The 19,500-nt window shown below is 47.7% G+C and overlaps 1 protein-coding gene across 4 annotated transcripts in view; it reads left to right on the forward strand.

The window, feature by feature from the left end:
* The window catches only part of ift140 (intraflagellar transport 140 homolog (Chlamydomonas)), a 184,738-nt gene that overhangs the window by 8,559 nt on the left and 156,679 nt on the right, over window positions 1-19,500 (forward strand). For 3 of the 4 annotated variants that reach the window (XM_086000949.1, XM_086000950.1, XM_086000951.1), the window contains 6 exons: window positions 2,041-2,265; window positions 4,432-4,553; window positions 5,214-5,359; window positions 10,822-10,997; window positions 13,385-13,476; window positions 15,669-15,775. In XM_086000949.1, the coding sequence (XP_085857075.1) occupies window positions 2,041-2,265; window positions 4,432-4,553; window positions 5,214-5,359; window positions 10,822-10,997; window positions 13,385-13,476; window positions 15,669-15,775 (868 nt within the window). Of the gene's footprint in view, window positions 1-2,040; window positions 2,266-4,431; window positions 4,554-5,213; window positions 5,360-10,821; window positions 10,998-13,384; window positions 13,477-15,668; window positions 15,776-19,500 lie in introns of those variants that run through there. The other variant, XM_086000952.1, reaches the window with a different exon arrangement.

A 19,500-nucleotide genomic window follows, 5' to 3' on the forward strand; every position in this document is an offset into this window, starting at 1 on the left:
TGCCAATTAGATTTGGCCAGCCTTAATGAAGAATAAAGTCCCCCGCGATTATTGCATTGCCTTTGTTACATACTCCTAATATTGCTTGATTAATACTCTGTCCAACGGTATAGCTACAGTTAGGGGGTCTATAAACTATGCTCACCAGTGCTTTCTGCCCCCTGTTGTTTCTTATCTTTACCCATACTGATTCTACTTCCTGATCTTCTGTGTCAGTAGTGCCTCTCTCACTACTGTCCTTATGTCATCCTTTATTATCAGGGCTAACCCCCTTCCTTTTCCATTCTTCCTCTCTTTTTAAAACGTCAAGTACCCTGGAGTATTTAATTCCCAACCTTGGTCACCTTGCAACCACATCTCTGTAATGGCTATTGGATCAAACCCATTTATCTCTATTTGTGCCACTAATTCATCTGTCTTGTTACGAATGCTTCATGCTTTCATATAAAGAGCTTTTAGTTTTAAGTTTTTACCATTATTCCCTGCTTTCACCTTATTTGCTGATGCACTATTACTCGACCCCTCACATGACCCCTTTCTCCACACCCGCCCCCCCCCCCCCACCCCACCCCTCCTTTTTAGCTTAAAGCCCTATCGACAACCCTAGTTATTTGATTCGCCAAGACACTGGTCCCATCGGAACAGCGCTCTCTTTCCCCAGTACTGGTGCCAGTGCCGCAGGAATCAAAACTCCTTCCTCCCAAACCACTCTCTGAGCCATGCATTTAACTCGCTATGCCAATTTACACAGGTAACAATCCAGAGATTATTACTTTTGAGGTTCTGCATTTTAATTTGGACCCTAGCTCCTCAAACTCTCTTAGCAGAACCTCATTCATAGTTCTGCCTAAGTCGTTGGTTCCTACGTGGACCATGACAACTGGATCCTCCAAATCCCACTCCAAATTCTTCTCCAGCTGTGAGGCTGGCACCGGGCAGGCAACACAGCCTTCGGAACTCCCGGTCGCAGCTGCAGAGAGCAGTATCTCTCCATCTGACTGTGCTGTTCCATACCACTACAACATTCTTTTTCACTCCCCTGCCCCCCACTTGAATGGCCTCCTGTACCATGGTGCAGTGGTCAGTTTGCTCATCCACCCTGCAGACTTTGCCCTCATGCACACAGGCAGCAAGAACCTCGTACCTGTTGGATAAGGGCAAAGGCCGAGGCTCCTCAAGCACGGCACCTGGGGTCCACTTACCTGCCTGAGTCACGGTCACACCCTCCTGTCCCTGACCACTAACCAGACCTGTACCACTACCTAACCCAAGGGGTGTGACTGCCTCCTGGATCAAAATGTAAAAGTAACTTTCCCCCTCCCTGATGCCCTGCGATATCTGTACCTCGGCCTCCAGCTCAACAACTCTGAGCTGAAGTTCCCCGAGATGCCGACTCTTACTGCAGACGTGGTCGTCCGGGATCACGATGCTCCACAAACTCTCATGTGCTGCAGTTGCGGCACTCCACCTGCACTGCGATCCCTGTATTAACCTTGTTTTATTTATTTACTCAATTAAAGTTTATGCATTTAATTAACTTAGCTTATAGTTTAGTTTTTTTAACTAATTACTAGATCTAGTTTAAGTTATAGGTAGATTAAATTAAATATTTACCTGTAACACAAAGCACTCCAAGTATTGGAGGCAAAAAGCAGCACCTCCTTTCCCCTCTGCTCCGAATTCCCAACTTTAAAACTCTGTTTACGTGCACTCCGTTTACGTGCACTCTGTGCAGACCACTAAAATACATTCCAGGACTGTACCTTTGTTGCAGCAACCTGAATATCCCAACGGGTGGCACACGCTTACTAACTGCAGTTGACGATTCATGTTCGGCGGTGAAGCATACTGAAGTGTAACCTGCCACAGCATTGTACCACAAGTGCTAGAAGCAAGCTCCCCTCAACTTGCACCACTGGACGTGACAATTGTTTTTTTTTCAAATAAAGAAATGGCTTGCATGTACACTCCAGGTACACCCATACAATGTGGGGGATAACAGTGTATACATTGAGTGTTCTAACCTCTTCTCGTTTACAGGGAGAGCACATTCCGAACGCACACATTGAGCGTCCCTTCCAGCCGGCTCTCGTCAGTTGGCACCCTTCCAAGAGGGTTCTGGCAATTGGTTGGCAAACTGGAGTGGTGATGTTTTGGTCTGAGCAGGGTGGGGATGAACAACAGCTCACAGCTGGCACACACCGAGCTGAGATCACCATCTTGGAGTGGAGCAGCAATGGCACGCGGCTAGTCACTGCTGATAAGGTACGTGAGAGAGGATGTTGAGATTGTCGCTAGAAATTAGTTCTGGTACAAGTGTAATTGGAAAGAACCTTGATGGCAACACTCCAAAGGATTTATAACGTGGAAAATGAGGAACCTTCTGGATGATTATTTAATGCATCATTGTCAAAGTGCCCCGTGGAGTCAATGGCGCCACTTAGCAATGAGCAGACACCAGGGAGTCTGAGAACTTGGCATTCTCTTTCCCACCCGCAGTGCCTCTTCAGTATGTGGTGTGGATTTGAGGGGTTTCATTATCAACAACATTTATATAATATGATGAAAGATCACCGACCTGAATCGTTAACTCTGTTTGTCTCTCCACAGATGCTGCCTGACCTGTTGAGCATTTTCTGTTTTCATTTTATATAATATTGGTACGGTAGTGTAATGAGAGTGGTACTGGACTAGCACCCCAAAGGTTGAGAGTTCACATGGCAAGTTGAAATTAGGTAAAAAAAATCTGGTAATTTGTGGACTGGCACTCTAATCAAAACGACCGTAAACTGCCGGATTGTCATAAAATCCCATTTCTGCTCCTTGGGGGAGGGAGTCTGCCACTTCCACCTGCTCTGAGCTGCAGTGCCCCCTAAACTTTCACCTGAAGGCTACACTAGGTTTTGACTCCCTGTGAAAACACCACAGGAGATTGACTCATGTTAATAATGAAAAATTATGAATGTTCCTTTTGAGCAACCCTTTAACCATTCACAGTCATGTGATTGGTTGTGAATGGTCAATGATTAATGTTGCCTTTTAGCAATTTGTGACCCCCACCAGGAGCAAGCTCTGACATCACCCCCGCCCCCCACACCAGGAGCACGCTCTGAATTACCCCCCCCCCCCCCAAAACCAGGAGCAAGCTCTGACATCACCTCCCCCGCCCCCCACACCAGGAGCACGCTCTGAATTACCCCCCCCCCCCCCAAAACCAGGAGCAAGCTCTGACATCACCTCCCCCGCCCCCCACCAGGAGCATGCTCTGACATCACCCCCCCAACAGGGAGCACGCTCTGAATTCCCCCCCCCCCCCACCCCACCGGGAGCACGCTCTGAATTCTCCCCCCCCACTGGGAGCACGCTCTGAATTCCCCCCCCCCCCCCTATCACCGGGCGCACGCTCTGACATCACCCCCACCCCCCCAAGCCAGGAGCAAGCTCTGACATCACCTCCCCCCACACCAGGAGCATGCTCTGACATCACCACCCCCCCCCCCCCCCCCGAAACAGGGAGCACGCTCTGAATTCCCCACCCCACCCCACCGGGAGCACGCTCTAAAATGCGCCCCCCCCCCCCCACTGGGAGCACACTCTGAAATCCCCACCGGGAGCTCGCGCTGAATTCTTCCCCCCCCCCCCCCCACCATCACCGGGAGCACGCTCTGACATCACCCCCCCCCCCCCCCCACAGGGAGCACGCTCTGACATCACCCCCCACACAGGGAGCACGCTCTGACATCACCCCCCCCCCCCCAAACCGGGTGCACACCCTGACCCCCGGCAGGCGGCGACTGCACTAGATACCACTTTCACACTGTGATCATGATTTCTGTGAATAATGAGCTCCATCACTCGTGAAGACAGAAAGTGACAGAATGGTGGCAAATTTTCCATTGCCTGGTGTACAAATTTCCTTTCTTGCCAGTACGTTACATTTTATGAATGTGGCATAAAAACAGGTCATTCAGTCCATCTAGTCTGCAGCGTTTTTCTCCACAATCCACCTTGTCTAATCTCACTCTCGTCCTCACATACACACCCTTAACTTATAGTGCCCCTATCGTAAAGAGCTGAATGTTGCCAGTTTATGGCAGTAATGAGGAGTTCCTTCCAGTTGTGATGTAATCATGCACTGGAGTGTGGTTCAATATTTTTAAGGAACAGGATAGAAATTTATTAAATCTACTGTATGAATATTTAGAATCCTGTACAAATATTGAGTTCTGAAGTACAAGTTGGTCATATTGTGCAGGGTACTTGATTGTATGTAAGTTGACAGTGTTATCTGTGAAATTAGTACATCAGTCCACTGTAGATGTTGAAGAAGGATCTTAAATCTTCTCAATACCAAGGTACTAAATGACTAATTTCAATAGCACAGATTCAAATGTTTCCTTTACCGTTGTATCTTCATTTGGTTGCTGTCAGGCTGGAGTTCTGATGGTGTGGCGGGTGGATCAGCATGGGCGAGTGCAAGGATCACCGCTTGGTAAACAGGATTATGGCAAGCCCCTGACCCACTGTGTCTTCAAACCTCCTGCCCCAGGAGAGTAAGTACAACTTAAACTTCTCATTCAAGAAACATTCTTTGCAGCCTTTCTACCCATGACACCTTGGAGGGCTAATGTGTCTGGTATGAGCTAGCACTCTTGCTTCTGTGTCAGACGGTTGAGAGTTGAAACACATAATCTAGGCTGACATTTCATTACAGCACTGAAGGAGTGCTGCACTATCTGAGGTGCCGTCTTTCAGATACAGTATCAAAATGAGGCCGTGTTTGCCCAATCCTGTGGTTCAAGTGGAGGTTGAAGATACCATAATTCTCTTCAGAGGTGTCCTGGCCAACAGTCCTACCCTCACCAACACCACTAGAAATAGTTTGGCTGGTTATTATGGGTTCTTGCTTTGTGTAAAATGGCTGCTGTATTTGACCGCATAATAACAGTCCATTGCGTTGTACCTCAAAATGTGTGAAGTGCTTTGAAATTTCTCTGAGAAGTGATAAAGCAACATACAAGTGCAAACCTACCTACCTTCTGAAAGAGAACCATACCAGCATGATCTCCAGTCCAGTGCAGATTCAGCAAAATTGAAGCTTGTTTCATGTTGTGTTGCTATTGCCTGCTACCAGCACCCCAGGAGCCAATACGTGTCGATAGCTGGTTGCATGTACAGAGGAATGAGACTGACTTGAGTGCTTCATTCTGCAGGGACCTGGTACAGTTGGCTAAAGCTGCAGTAAGTGGGGATGAAAATGCTTTGGATATGTTTAACTGGAGAAAGGTTGGAAAGGGAGATGCACCCTTTAAAGTTGGACTTCAAGAAGGAATCGCATGCTTTGTCAGTGCGACAGATGGTGAGCAAAACACACTCTGCATGGCTTTAAACATTGCAATCTGCTCGGCTGGGGGGGGGTGGGGGCGGCTTTAGAATGCTGAGCTGTGGTTTCCAATGGTTACAGTAATTACAATGAAGAATGACAATCAAAGAGAGAAGGGGGTGGAGTGGTATTTTTCAAATTAAATTCAGAAATTTCCACAGCCATAAAAAAAACTGAAATAAGAACATAGAATTACATAGAATACATACAGTATAGAAACAGGTCATTCGGCCCAACTGGTCCATGCTGATGTTTATGCTCCACACAAGCCTCCTCCCATCCTACTTCATCTAACCCCATCAACATATCCTTCCATTCCTTTCTCCCTCATGTGTTTGTCTAGCTTTCCCTTAAATGCATCTATGTTATTCATCTCAACTACTCCTTGTGGTGGCGACTTCCACATTCTAACCCCTCTGAGTAAAGAAGTTTCTCCTGAATCCCCTATTGGATTTATTAGTGACTATCTTATATTGATGGCCCCTAGTTCTGGTCTCCCCCACAAGTGGAAACATCTTCTCTACGTCTACCCTATCAAACCCTTCCACAATCTTAGAGACCTCTATCAGGTCACCCCTCAACTTTCTCTTTTCTAGAGAAAAGAGCCCCAGCCTGTTCAATCTTTCCTGATTGTAAAAGGTACTAGATTTCCACTCAACGCAATGCCTTCATTTTAGTTTGGGCTATTCTCCAGCACCTTTTTTTCTGAAAGTAGATCAGTCTCCTACAAGCTGAAAGTTCTATTATTTCTCGTATTTGGGTTAGCGTAACCCAGATCTAACAATTAACTCTGATCACAAGAAATTGCTTAATGCACATTCTCTTGTCACTTCTAAGGCTGGAAAATGCCACAGCGCTCGACTGTTGCATGCAGGCTGCACTGTTGTCCCTCGTTTATTTACAGAGAAAATAATACACAAACAGAAATGGGCAAAAAAGAGTGAAACTACGGGCAAATGATGTATAACTTAGATAAGTGCAGTGTTATGTATATGGGCAGAGCAAATGCTCAACATTCATACACCCTCCAGGGAAAAACATTAAAGAAGGTGGAGATAGAAAGAGATTTGGGGCATTCTAGTGCATACATCTTTAAAGGTAGGTGAGCAATGCCGTGGAGCGATAGCTAGAGCAAATAGGGTGTTGGGGTGTATCCGTATGACAGTTGAGTACAAGGCCATGCATACTGTTTTGCCCTTGTACAAGACCTTGGTCAGGCCGCACTTGGAATACTGTGTCCAGTTTTGGTCTCCTCACATGGTGGGTGATATTGAGGCTTTGGAAAGGGTGCAGAGGAGGGCCACTAGACTAATTCCCAGTTTAGCGTATCTTTGTTATCAAGATAGGCTGAAAGAGTTGGGACTCTAAACTTTCGAGAAGTGTAAATTTGGAGGTGATCTGATTGAGGTTTATAAGATAATGAAGGGAATAGATTGTGTTCCGGTTGACAATTTGTTTCAATTACTTAGGTTAGAGAGGACCAGGGGTCACAATTTTAAGTTGTGTAAGGCTAGACCTAGGCTAGATGTTAGGAGCTGTTCTTTTCCCAGAGAAGAGTGGACCTCTAGAACAGGCTGCCGTCTCGTGCGGTGAACTCTGATTCACTGCATTCCTTCAAACGAGAGCTGGACCTGTTTCTGGCTGGGCGGAGATCACCACTTACAGATGGTAGGCACTGCAGGGAATTCAGGGCCAGAGTGGTCTCCTGGACTAGTTTTGATCATCTAGATGGGTCGGAGAGGAATTTCCCAGATTTCTTTCCCCAAATTGGCCTGGGTTTTAATCTATTTTTTCTTCCCAGGAGATCCCATGGTTTTGGGTGGGGTGGAGAGTATATATTGTGACACACAAGGTACTGTAATTGTGTGGGACAGGCTGCATGGACTAGAGGGGCTTTACCTGCCCATTACTGTTCGTATGTTCGTACAAACGGCAATAAGTACAAATGCTAATGAGTCCATAGAGCTTACTGCTTCTATGCTGCAAACTCTTAGAAAGACACAGAATCTGGTGGTTCAAATGTAAATGGCACTTATGGAATTGTGTCATTCGCAGACGTGCAGCAGCACAATCAAACAAAACTGAAGACCACTAGAAGGTTTCTTGGCTATAAGGGTGTTTCACTTTGAAGATGGTATCATCCTTAGCTTAGTGAGCATCTAAGCAACAATGGTGGCTTACCCTGTGACATGACACCAGTCCTAAACCACAACTTATAGCGGTCTCCATTTGCTTAGAAAGTATGACACGGGAGCCATCTGCGTCCAGCTGTGTAACAAGGCGCCAGGAGGGAGGGAGGGTGAGAGTGCTGCGGGCCATGAGGTGAGGGTGGGGTGAGAGGGTGAGAGTGCTGCGGGCCATAAGGGGTAGGTGAGAGTGCTGCGGGCCATGAGGTGAGGGTGGGGAGGGTGAGAGTGCTGCGGGCCATGAGGTGAGGGTGGGGGAGGGTGAGAGTGCTGTGGGCCATGAGGTGAGGGTGGGGAGGATATCTCTTGAGACTGTTGACCTGTTGTGCTGCAGTTCTGAGTTTCAGTTGTGACATTTTCTATCTGTTTTCTTTCTTTTGCTGAGATTTGCTGCCAGTTTTTAACATAGTGTTTAGTGGTCAGTTAATTTGCTGTATGTAGTCTTCGGATGTGATCCTAAACATATGTTTGTCTCCTGCATGTTCTGTTGCTCCATCCTTAAAGCTGCAGGAAACCACAGTTATTTACAATGCATCTATAGTCCTACTGAAATGAAAATTATTTTAAAATATTGCGGTGCCTTTTGTTTGTAGCACTGGGTTACAGTACTGGTGGGTACAGGTCTATCTCTAACACGGGTGTAGTACTACTGGTGGGTACAGCTCTGTCACTAACACTGGAGTACAGTACCATGGGTACAGGTCTGTCACTGTATAACGCTGGGGTGTAGTACTGGTGAGTACAGGTCTGCCACTGTATAATACTGGGGGGCAGTACTGGTGAGTACAGGTCTGTCACTGTATAACACTGGAGTACAGTACTAATGGATATAGATCTGTCACTGTAACACTGAGGTACAGTACTGGTGGGTACAGGTCTGTCACTGTATAACACGGGTACAGTACTGGTGGGTTCAGGTCTGTCACAACACAGAGGTACAGTACTGGTGGGTACAGGTCTGTTACTGTAACGGGTACAGTACTGGTGGGTACAGGTCTGTCACTAGCACTGAGGTACAGTACTGGTGGGTACAGGTCTGTCACCTAACTGAGGTACAGTACTGGTGGGTACAGGTAACACTGGGGTACAGGTCTGTTACTGTATAACACTGAGGTACAGTACTGGTGGGTATAGGTCTGTTACTGTAACGGGTACAGTACTGGTGGGTACAGGTCTGTTACTGTAACGGGTACAGGTCTGTTACTGTAACACTGGGGTACAGTACTGGTGGGTATAGGTCTGTTACTGTAACACTGGTACAGTACTGGTGGGTACAGGTCTGTTACTGTAACACGGGTACAGGTCTGTCACTATAACATGGGTACAGTACTGGTGGGCACAGGTCTGTTACTGTAACACGGGTACAGTACTGGTGGGTACAGGTCTGTTACTGTAACACGGGTACAGGTCTGTTACTGTAACACTGGGGTACAGTACTGGTGGGTATAGGTCTGTTACTGTAACACTGGTACAGTACTGGTGGGTACAGGTCTGTTACTGTAACACGGGTACAGGTCTGTCACTATAACATGGGTACAGTACTGGTGGGTTCAGGTCTGTCACAACACAGAGGTACAGTACTGGTGGGTACAGGTCTGTTACTGTAACGGGTACAGTACTGGTGGGTACAGGTCTGTCACTAGCACTGAGGTACAGTACTGGTGGGTACAGGTCTGTCACCTAACTGAGGTACAGTACTGGTGGGTACAGGTAACACTGGGGTACAGGTCTGTTACTGTATAACACTGAGGTACAGTACTGGTGGGTATAGGTCTGTTACTGTAACGGGTACAGTACTGGTGGGTACAGGTCTGTTACTGTAACACGGGTACAGGTCTGTTACTGTAACACTGGGGTACAGTACTGGTGGGTATAGGTCTGTTACTGTAACACTGGTACAGTACTGGTGGGTACAGGTCTGTTACTGTAACACGGGTACAGGTCTGTCACTATAACATGGGTACAGTACTGGTGGGCACAGGTCTGTTACTGTAACACGGGTACAGTACTGGTGGGTACAGGTCTGTTACTGTAACACGGGTACAGGTCTGTTACTGTAACACGGGTACAGTACTGGTGGGTATAGGTCTGTTACTGTAACACTGGTACAGTACTGGTGGGTACAGGTCTGTTACTGTAACACGGGTACAGGTCTGTCACTATAACATGGGTACAGTACTGGTGGGCACAGGTCTGTCACTATAACATGGGTACAGTACTGGTGGGCACAGGTCTGTTACTGTAACGGGTACAGTACTGGTGGGTATAGGTCTGTTACTGTAACACGGGTACAGGTCTGTCACTGTATAACATGGGTACAGTACTGGTGGGTACAGGTCTGTTACTGTAACACTGGGGTACAGTACTGGTGGGTACAGGTCTGTTACTGTAACACGGGTACAGTACTGGTGGGTACAGGTCTGTTACTGTAACACTGGGGTACAGGTCTGTCACTGTATAACATGGGTACAGTACTGGTGGGTACAGGTCTGTTACTGTAACACGGGTACAGTACTGGTGGGTACAGGTCTGTTACTGTAACACTGGGGTACAGGTCTGTCACTGTATAACATGGGTACAGTACTGGTGGGTATAGGTCTGTTACTGTAACACTGGGGTACAGGTCTGTCACTGTATAACACGGGTACAGTACTGGTGGGCACAGGTCTGTTACTGTAACACGGGTACAGTACTGGTGGGCACAGGTCTGTTACTGTAACACTGGTACAGTACTGGTGGGTACAGGTCTGTTACTGTAACACGGGTACAGTACTGGTGGGTACAGGTCTGTTACTGTAACACTGGGGTACAGTACTGGTGGGTACAGGTCTGTTACTGTAACACTGGGGTACAGGTCTGTTACTGTAACACTGGGGTACAGTACTGGTGGGTACAGGTCTGTTACTGTAACACTGGGGTACAGTACTGGTGGGTACAGGTCTGTTACTGTAACACTGGGGTACAGTACTGGTGGGTACAGGTCTGTTACTGTAACACTGGGGTACAGTACTGGTGGGTACAGGTCTGTCACTAACTGTTACTGGTACTCTCTATTTTAACCTCTTCTACCCTGGATTTATGCACCTTTACTTCAATGGGAAGTTTTTAATGCTCTACTGTGTCAAGCTTTCCCTTGAGCATTTGTATTGTGAGTGGTTTCCGCAACCTTTGCCAGTGGCATATTTTGTTCGTGACTATTGCTCACCCTTCCAGCTTGGGGCCAGCAGGACTAACATGTATTTTCTACATTAGGGACTGTGTACTACGTTGGTGAAAAAGGGAAGAGCTTGCAGGTCTTCCGAACTGATGGGCCAATCAGGAAGCTCATGTACATGGGGGGGAAGGAAATCCTGGTGGTTGTGACTGAGACACTTTTCCTATCTCAGCACAGTATTGGTCTTGATGGAACAAGTCAAGAGCTCATGAAGGTATGAGCATTACGTCAGTGTTTGTAGGACTTTAGGAGATCTCGAATTTCAATTATTGTAGGTAACATAAAAAGCTCGAACTATTCCAGGTGGTTCTTTTCACCGATGGTGTAATGTGAAAGTTGGGTGGTCATCTCATAACTCTCTGTGCTTTCTTTCTCCTCTTCCTTTCCCATTTTTGGTTTATTTTGTCCCTCCTCATTCTAAGCCCCGCACCGTTCCTGAGACACTGACTGTTGAAGTTGGACAAGGGGAGTGTTGCCCTGCAGTACAGTGTGTCGGTACAGTAATGGACCATAAAAACATAAGAAATAGGGTAGGAGTAGGTCATATGGCCCCTTGAGCCTGCCCCGCCATTCAATAAGATCAAGGCTGATCTTCGACCTCAACTCCACTTTCCCGCCCAATTCCCATTTCCCTTAGTGTCCAAAAATCTATCGGTCTCCGTCTTGAATATACTCATCGCAGTACAGCCAATCAGAGGCACTGCTGACAACAAATGAGAGACAAATGAGAGACAGGGTAACAGACATCGAGCAGCATAGAAAGATACTGCTCTCTTGGGCTTGTTGTAATCGATGGGAGATTACCGTTGTGTTTAAAGTGGGCATGAGATGATGCTACATCATACGACTGAATATCTAAAGGAGAATAATAATATGAAGGGGAGCACCTCTTACCGACCCTGTAGAAAGGAACAGTTTAGAGAATCTTTGCACCAGTAAACTTGCTCTGCTGACTTAAGTTATAGATACAAGAGGATTGGCACCTGGAACTACAACTACCTTGGATGCCAATCGGGGTTGGGTGGGGGGGTGGTTGTGATGATGGCCAGGGGTAGTCTGTGCTGGCAGGGTGCGAGGCATCGCTCCCATTTGGAGCTGCTTCACGGTGCCTAACAGTGCAGTGGTTCTGTGGTGTGAGGGAGCCTTGAAATCGTCCCTCTCTATCCTGTAAAGTGAAGTATTTCCATAAAATGTAAACATTTTGAGCTGCTCGTGAAGCTCTTTACTCACCCTATATCCCTCTAGGGTGGATGTTGAGGTCATCAGTCCTCATTCTGCATTAACCTTTTCCCCAATTTTCTTCCTCCTTTCCTGGTACGGTGCCACAAGACTCACACTGACTATTCTTTGTGAGTCTAGAGACTGTCAGGAGGCTTATCGATCATGGCGTGTAATCACAGTTGAGCCTGATTCTGTCCCAGCCCAATGCGCAGGCTGATTTTTCTTTTTCCCTCCCTTACCTGGGGCTGCTGAAGCCTAGCTGAGATCAGTCCACTCAGCACAGACTAGGAATCAAACCGAATTATTCCAACCATGCTTAATCGGGTATCAATGCTGTATCAGTATGAATGGCCATTGAATAAGGATCGCTAGATGGCAAATGCTAGGGGATTATATTGGTACGTTTTGTTCTGTCAATTCCCTTGTATCGTGTCAGCCGTGGCTCAGTGGGGTAGCTCTCTCACCTCTGATTCAGAAGGTTGTGGGTTGAAGCCCCGCTCCAGAGACTTGAGCACAAAAATCCAGGCTGGCACTCCCAGTGCAATACTGAGGAAGTGCTGCACTGTCAGAGGTACTGTCTTTCAGATGAGATTTTAAACCAAGACTCCATCTGCTCTCTCAGGTGGACATAAAAGATCCCACGGCACTATTTCGAAGTTATCCCCGGTGTCCTGGCCAGTATTTATCCCTCAATCAAATAACAAAAACAGATTATCTAGTTATTATCACATTGCTGTTTGTGGGAGCTTGCTGTGTGCAATTGGCTGCCACGTTTCCAACATTACAACAGTGAGCACACTTCAAAAGTATTTCATTGGCTGTAAAGCGCTTTGGGATGTCCTGAGGTTGTGAAAGGCGCTATATAAAGGAAGTCTTTCTTTCATATGCATGTTTCCACTTTCCGATAGGAAATACATTTAAGTTACTGGCAATGTTTAACCGCACAATCTGGGGATGATTTGGAAATGAATGCTGGAAGTTGCTTTTGATAAAGGATTGGAACAGAAGTTGTTACCATTTTGGATAATATTTCTGTTTGTTCCTCACATGTTTGTGAATGTCAGCATGCCTGGATTCCATAATATTCTCTTTCACGTTTGCAGAATTACACACGCAGAAAAAGACGCTTGCTACCTGGGCTTGTACACGTTTTAGCCATTTAGACGAGAGGGCCAGCTGTGGGAGTTATCCCAGCGAGAGTTACTGCCATGGGGAGAGGAGAAAAACTGGGGGAGGAAAATAGGGCCTTTGGCATGAATGACGTGTGTTTGAGTTAGGATCTTGATTCTGCCATCAGCAGCCTGCTACCTGAATTATTTATTGTCAATTCAGACTCCAGTCTGTGTTTTTACCTACGCCTGCCTCTGTTTCTGTTTGCAGGTAAAGCTGAGCGGAAAGGCAGGTCAAACAGCTGACATTATCTGGGTGGAGAGGGACCTTCTCATTACAGCAACAGGCGAGATAGTTATTAGGTGAGGCCTGCATGGGTTACACTACATTGCATTTCAGCACTGGGAGAGGATTCTGGGGTTTGGGACAGCATGGTGAGTTCGGTGCCTTGTAGTTTGCATGAAGTCTTAAAATGTTGTACAGTCATTTTATTACAGTATCCTGTGTCTTTTATATAAATTTTCAGTAGCGTTTTATATGAAAACCAGCTTTCACATGTTCGATTTCATGAGCGTGCTGAGAGTTAATGTGCATGCTTTGTTTGTATTGAAAACCATGTGAGTGTTGGTTATAGCTGTGGCCAAGAACAATCACTGCTAAAAGATTGAACCAAATTTGACACTGTTGCGAGGATTCTGAAGTTGATTTGCAGGCATAATTAAGGAAACTGCTAGATTACCTGGTTTTCTATTCTTTTTATTTTAGTAGACCCTCAAACAAGCCCAAGTTTTGTTCTTCAATTGAAAAGATTGGAACCAACATGCTTTTTGTTTCTCAACCTAGAAACAAGTATTTTAGCAAAATTGGGAATCTCTGCTCAGTTATAAAGAGCATACACTGCAGGGGGGGTGGGGTGCGTTGGGAACATACACAGGGAGCAGTGGGGGAAGGCCAGTGGAGCACCATTCTTCCAAAATCACAAGCATAATTTCAGGAGACCAGAGATTTGGCTGTTTCTCCACCCCCCCCCCCCCCCCCACCTGCTGCTCACCCCCATGTACGCTTCCCCCCCACCGCTCTACCCGTCAGTTCTTGTGTCAGCCAGCGCTCGTACCATTGATTCATATCCCCGGACGTTTATTTTGTTGGTTAGGAACCTTCAAATAAGAAAAAAGGCCACTTTTATTTTTCATAAGATTAATGTAATCAAAGCCAATTACAGTTTTTAAAAGTAGGTGAGAATGAACATGTCAAACTGATTCACATCATGAGGTTGGGATAATACTGGAAAAAAAGCGGACTCCTTTTTCCTGGGGAATCTCTTAAGGAGCAATGCACAAGTGGATTCTGCAAACGGGAATGGGTAGCTCACCTTGTTGAGGCCAAGGGTGTAGATTCCATTATTGTGGCACTCTGTAACATCCCCCTGTTTTTGACACACAAACTTACAATTTCCTATCTCTGTGATTCTCAAGGTGTTGAAGGGCAGTATAGTTCTCTTAACTTGCTGATTCTGAAAGCCATGGCTTTCAGACCAAATGCCGGGAAATTTGTTAGTTCAGAAATGAACACTGGGCATTCGGGCATATTAGCCCACCATGTTTATGTCTGACTGCAGTGTTGGATGTGCCATCTTTCGGATGAGACATTAAACTGAGGCCCCGTCTGACCTCTCAGGTGGACATAAAAGATTCCATGTTATTTTCAAAGAAGATCAAGGGGAGTTCTCCCGCTGTCCTGGCCATTATTTATCTCTCAACCAACATCGTTATCTGTTTGTAGGAGCTTGCTGTGTGCAAATTGGCTGCTGCTTTCCCCTACATTACAACAATGACTGCACTTCAAAAGTATGACATTGGCTGTGAAGCGCTTTGGAGCATTCTTTATTTCTTTTTCCAGCTGCAGAAAGCCTAGTATTAGGATAGTGGTTCTCCCTAACAGTTTAATTTGATCCTGGCTCGTGTTGCTTTGCCAGTAAAATGCAGCCCAGAGGAGGATTGGTTGATTACGTACCCATCAGTGGTGATGATAGGAACATAGACAAATTACTGTGCAGTAAATTAGATGGCAGCGGGGCAAGAAAAACTAATCTCAAAACAATTATAATGACAGACGAGCATATGTTAGCTTTTTTCACAGACTGCCATTTAATTTGTTATATTTGGAGTACCTGCCTAATATTTTCACCCATGGTGTGTATAGATGAAGGCTGGATTGTTCTGTTTTTTTTAATCAGTCGCACGATTGATAACTTGTATTTGCTGATGTCCTGTGTGTCACGTGATTGATCACAATCATGCAATCTGAATCCTCTCCCAGTTAGTGTACCTGTATTGAATCTGGTGTATAAGTCACAGTTTTGTGCAGGTTTTATTAATTTGAAAAACTTTGGATATAGTTTACCCACAACCTTTTGCTGCCTGACATAAAAGTTACACGTGCTAATTACACCGTGTAATGTGCCAATGGGTTTTATGACCTCTTTTAATATACCTGCTTTGAGAAAGGCAGGATGATGTGATCCGTCATAAATTTTGTGCTGTTTTTCCATCAGGCTCTGGGATTTGGATCGAGATGAGAATTATGCTTTGACACTTGATGAACATTTGGGGTTCGGCACCGGAGAAATTATAAATTGCATCTCCTACTGCGAAAATAAAGGTAGGTCTGTATCTTGCTGCAGCTTTTTACTTTCTCCACACTCCAAGGTGCCCATGATAACTAAAATCCACAAACTGTGCATTCCTTAAAAGAACAGCTTTAAAAAATAATTGCTGACTGTGTTCTCTAAATGGTATGAGTGAAATGGGCAGGACCAGAACCTGCTGCTCTTGCCCCCACCTGCCCATCACACCCCTACTCTGTTTGCTTTGTATGAGGTCTCCGGTCAGGTGCTTGTAGTCCTCCTCTGATTTTAGTTAGTAGCCGTTTCGTTTTGTTTTTCTTTTTTAAAAAAAAAAGGACTGAATCACTTACATAAGAACATAAGAAATAGGAGCAGGAGTAGGCCAATCGGCCCCTCGAGCCTGCTCCGCCATTCAATAAGATCATGGCTGATCTGATCCTAACTGCCAATCCACTATCACAGAACCATCTCCTGAATCTAACAGAATTAGACACACGAAATAGGAGCAGGATCAGGCTACACGGCCCCTGGGCCCGCTCCGCTACCCACAGGGCCATGACCATTCCGAACCTAGACTCATGTCCAAATTCCTGCCCGCTCCCCGTAACCCTTAATTCCCTTTACTTCTAGGAAACTGTCTATTTCTGTTTTAAATTTATATAATGATGTAGCTTCTACAGCTTTTTGGGGCAGCATATTCCATGGACCTACCACCCTCTGAGTGAAGTAGTGATATACCTATCAATTCCTCCAATAAAAGGCGAAGAGTTACGAAGGTGACTAAAGGTTTTTATTGACTAAATAACAGAGCCCACTCTCGTGGGTGATCCGATCCAAGCAGGAGGAATACCAGTCAGTCGCTCACCTTTATACCTGGCCTGGTGGGTGGAGCCAAGGCGGAGTCGGCGGTGGTCATCCCAGGTATAGCAGTGTGGCAAGAGGCGACCTCGTACCGTGATACAATAGTGGTCAGTGATACAGTTATAACGAACAGTGGTGAACAGTGCTAACTACTAACAGTGATACGATAGTGAACGTGGTTTACCACATTCACCCCTTGTTTAGAATTAAGTCCGGCGGGGTGAAGTGTACTACCAATTCTGGTAGGTCAGTCTGTCCGGAGGCTTCGTAAGCCTCTCCGATCGCCGCAGCGGTGGTGTTGCCTTATCCGGTGCTGGTGCCTTATCCGGTGTTGATGCTGGTGTTTGCGTGGTCGGCGAGGGCTCGTGGGGTTCCGGCATGCCGTCTACCTGGGCTGGGGTTGGGGGGGGTGGTGGCGGTGTTTCCGGATCGGCTGAGGGTGCGAGGTCTCGTAGGGAGACAGTGTCCTCCCGCCCGTCTGGGTACGCCACGTAGGCGTACTGGGGGTTGGCGTGCAGGAGGTTCACCCTCTCGACCAGGGGGTCCGTTTTATGGGCCCTCACGTGTTTCCGCAGCCAGACCGGCCCCGGGGCGGTCAGCCAGGTTGGTAGAGTGGTTCCCGTAGTCGACTTCCTGGGGAAAACGAACATTCGTTCATGGGGGGTGGTGTTAGTGGCCGTGCAAAGTAATGACCGGATGGAGTGCAGCGCTGTCGGGAGGACTTCTTGCCAGCGGGAGGTTGGGAGGCCCTTAGACTTTAAGGCTAAGAGGACGGCCTTCCATACCGTCGCGTTCTCTCTTTCCACCTGACCGTTACCTCTGGGGTTGTAGCTGGTGGTCCTGCTTGCTGCAATACCTCTCTCTAGGAGGAATTGCCGGAGTTCCTCGCTCATGAAGGAGGAGCCCCGGTCGCTGTGTATATAGTTCGGGAACCCGAACAAGGCGAAGAGGGCATTCAGGCACTTGATGACCGTGCTACTGGTCATGTCGGGGCAGGGGAAGGCAAAGGGGAAACGGGAGTACTCATCAACGATGTTGAGGAAGTACACATTACGGTCAGAGGACGGGAGGGGCCCCTTAAAGTCGATGCTCAGGCGCTCGAAGGGGCGGGTGGCCTTGATCAGGCTTGCTCGGTCCGGCCTATAGAAGTGCGGTTTGCACTCCGCACAGGTCTGGCAGTTCCTGGTCATGGTCCTGACCTCCTCGATGGAGTAGGTCAGGTTGCGGGCCTTAATGAAATGGTAGAGTCTGGTGACTCCGGGGTGGCAGAGCTGGTCGTGGAGGGTCTGAAGCCTATCGATATGCGCGCTGGCGCATGTCATTCGTGAAAGGGCATCAGGGGATTCGTTCAGCTTGCCTGGCCGGTACAAGATCTCATAATCGTAGGTGGAGAGCTCGATTCTCCATCTCAAAATCTTGTCATTCTTGATTTTGCCCTTCAGCTTGTTATTAAACATGAAAGCCACCGAACGCTGGTCGGTGAGGAGGGTAAATCGTTTGCCTGCCAGGTAGTGCCTCCAGCGCCGTACTGCCTCCACGATCGCCTGGGCCTCTTTCTCGACCGACGAATGTCGGATCTCGGGGCCCTGTAGGGTCCTTGAGAAGAAGGCCACTGGCCTCCCCTCCTGGTTTAGGGTGGCGGCTAAGGCGAAGTCGGATGCGTCGCTCTCCACCTGGAAGGGGATGGACTCGTCCACTGCGTGCATCGTGGCCTTGGCTATGTCTCCCTTAATGAGGGAGAAGGCCGCGCACGCCTCCTCCGTGAGGGGGAAGGAAGTGGCTTTCAGGAGGGGTCTGGCTTTGTCCGCGTAATTGGGTACCCATTGGGCATAGTAGGCGAAAAGCCCCAGGGTTCTCCTAAGTGCTTTAGGGCAGTGGGGGAGGGGTAGCTCCATGAGGGGGCGCATTCTTTCTGGGTCGGGGCCGATGATTCCGTTCTCCACTACGCAGCCGAGGATGGCAAGGCGGGTGGTGTTAAACACGCATTTCTCCTTATTGTAGGTGAGGTTCAGCCGTTGGGCCGTACGGAGGAATTTCTCCAGATTCGCGTCATGTTCCTGCCGGTCGCGGCCGCAGATAGTGACGTTATCTAGGTAGGGGAATGTAGCCTGCAGTTCGTTCTGGTCAACCATCTGGTCCATCTCCCTTTGGAAGACCGAGACCCCATTAGTGACACCGAAGGGGACCCTAAGGAAGTGGTATAGGCGCCCATTCGCCTCGAAGGCGGTATACTGGCGGTCCTCAGGGTGGATAGGGAGTTGGTGGTAGGCCGACTTCAGGTCGATGGTCGAGAATACTTTATACTGTGCAATCTGATTGACCATGTCAGATATGCGGGGGAGGGGGTATGCGTCCAGCTGGGTATATCTGTTTATGGTCTGGCTGTAGTCGATGACCAGGCGGTTTTTATCGCCGGTCTTTACGACTACGACCTGGGCACGCCAGGGGCTGCTGCTCCCCTCGATAATGCCCTCTTTCAGGAGGCGCCGCACCTCAGAGCTAATGAAGGCTCTGTCCCCGGCGCTATACCGCCTGCTCTTGGTAGCGACGGGTTTGCAGTCAGGGGTAAGGTTAGCAAACAGAGAGGGTGGCGGGACCTTGAGGGTGGAGAGGCTGCAGGTGTTACGCGGTGGGCGGTTTAACGTTTGCTGGTTGTTGACTGTGAGTGGGGGGAGGGGTCCACCGTATGCTAGGGTTACGCTTTGGAGGTGGGATTGGAAGTCCAGCCCTAGTAGGACGGCAGCGCAGAGATGGGGGAGGACGAGGAGTTTAAAGTTTTTATACTCCATGCCCTTAACCGACAGGGTCACGACACAGTAGCCGCTGATGTCCGTGGCGTGGGACCTCGATGCCATCGAGATTCGGCTGCGCGTTGGTAGGACAGAGAGGGAGTAGTGGC

The sequence above is a fragment of the Somniosus microcephalus genome, chromosome 11 (genome assembly GCF_052327205.1).
Source record: "Somniosus microcephalus isolate GS21.2 chromosome 11, FLI_Smic_1.0, whole genome shotgun sequence".
Classification (NCBI taxonomy): domain Eukaryota; kingdom Metazoa; phylum Chordata; class Chondrichthyes; order Squaliformes; family Somniosidae; genus Somniosus; species Somniosus microcephalus.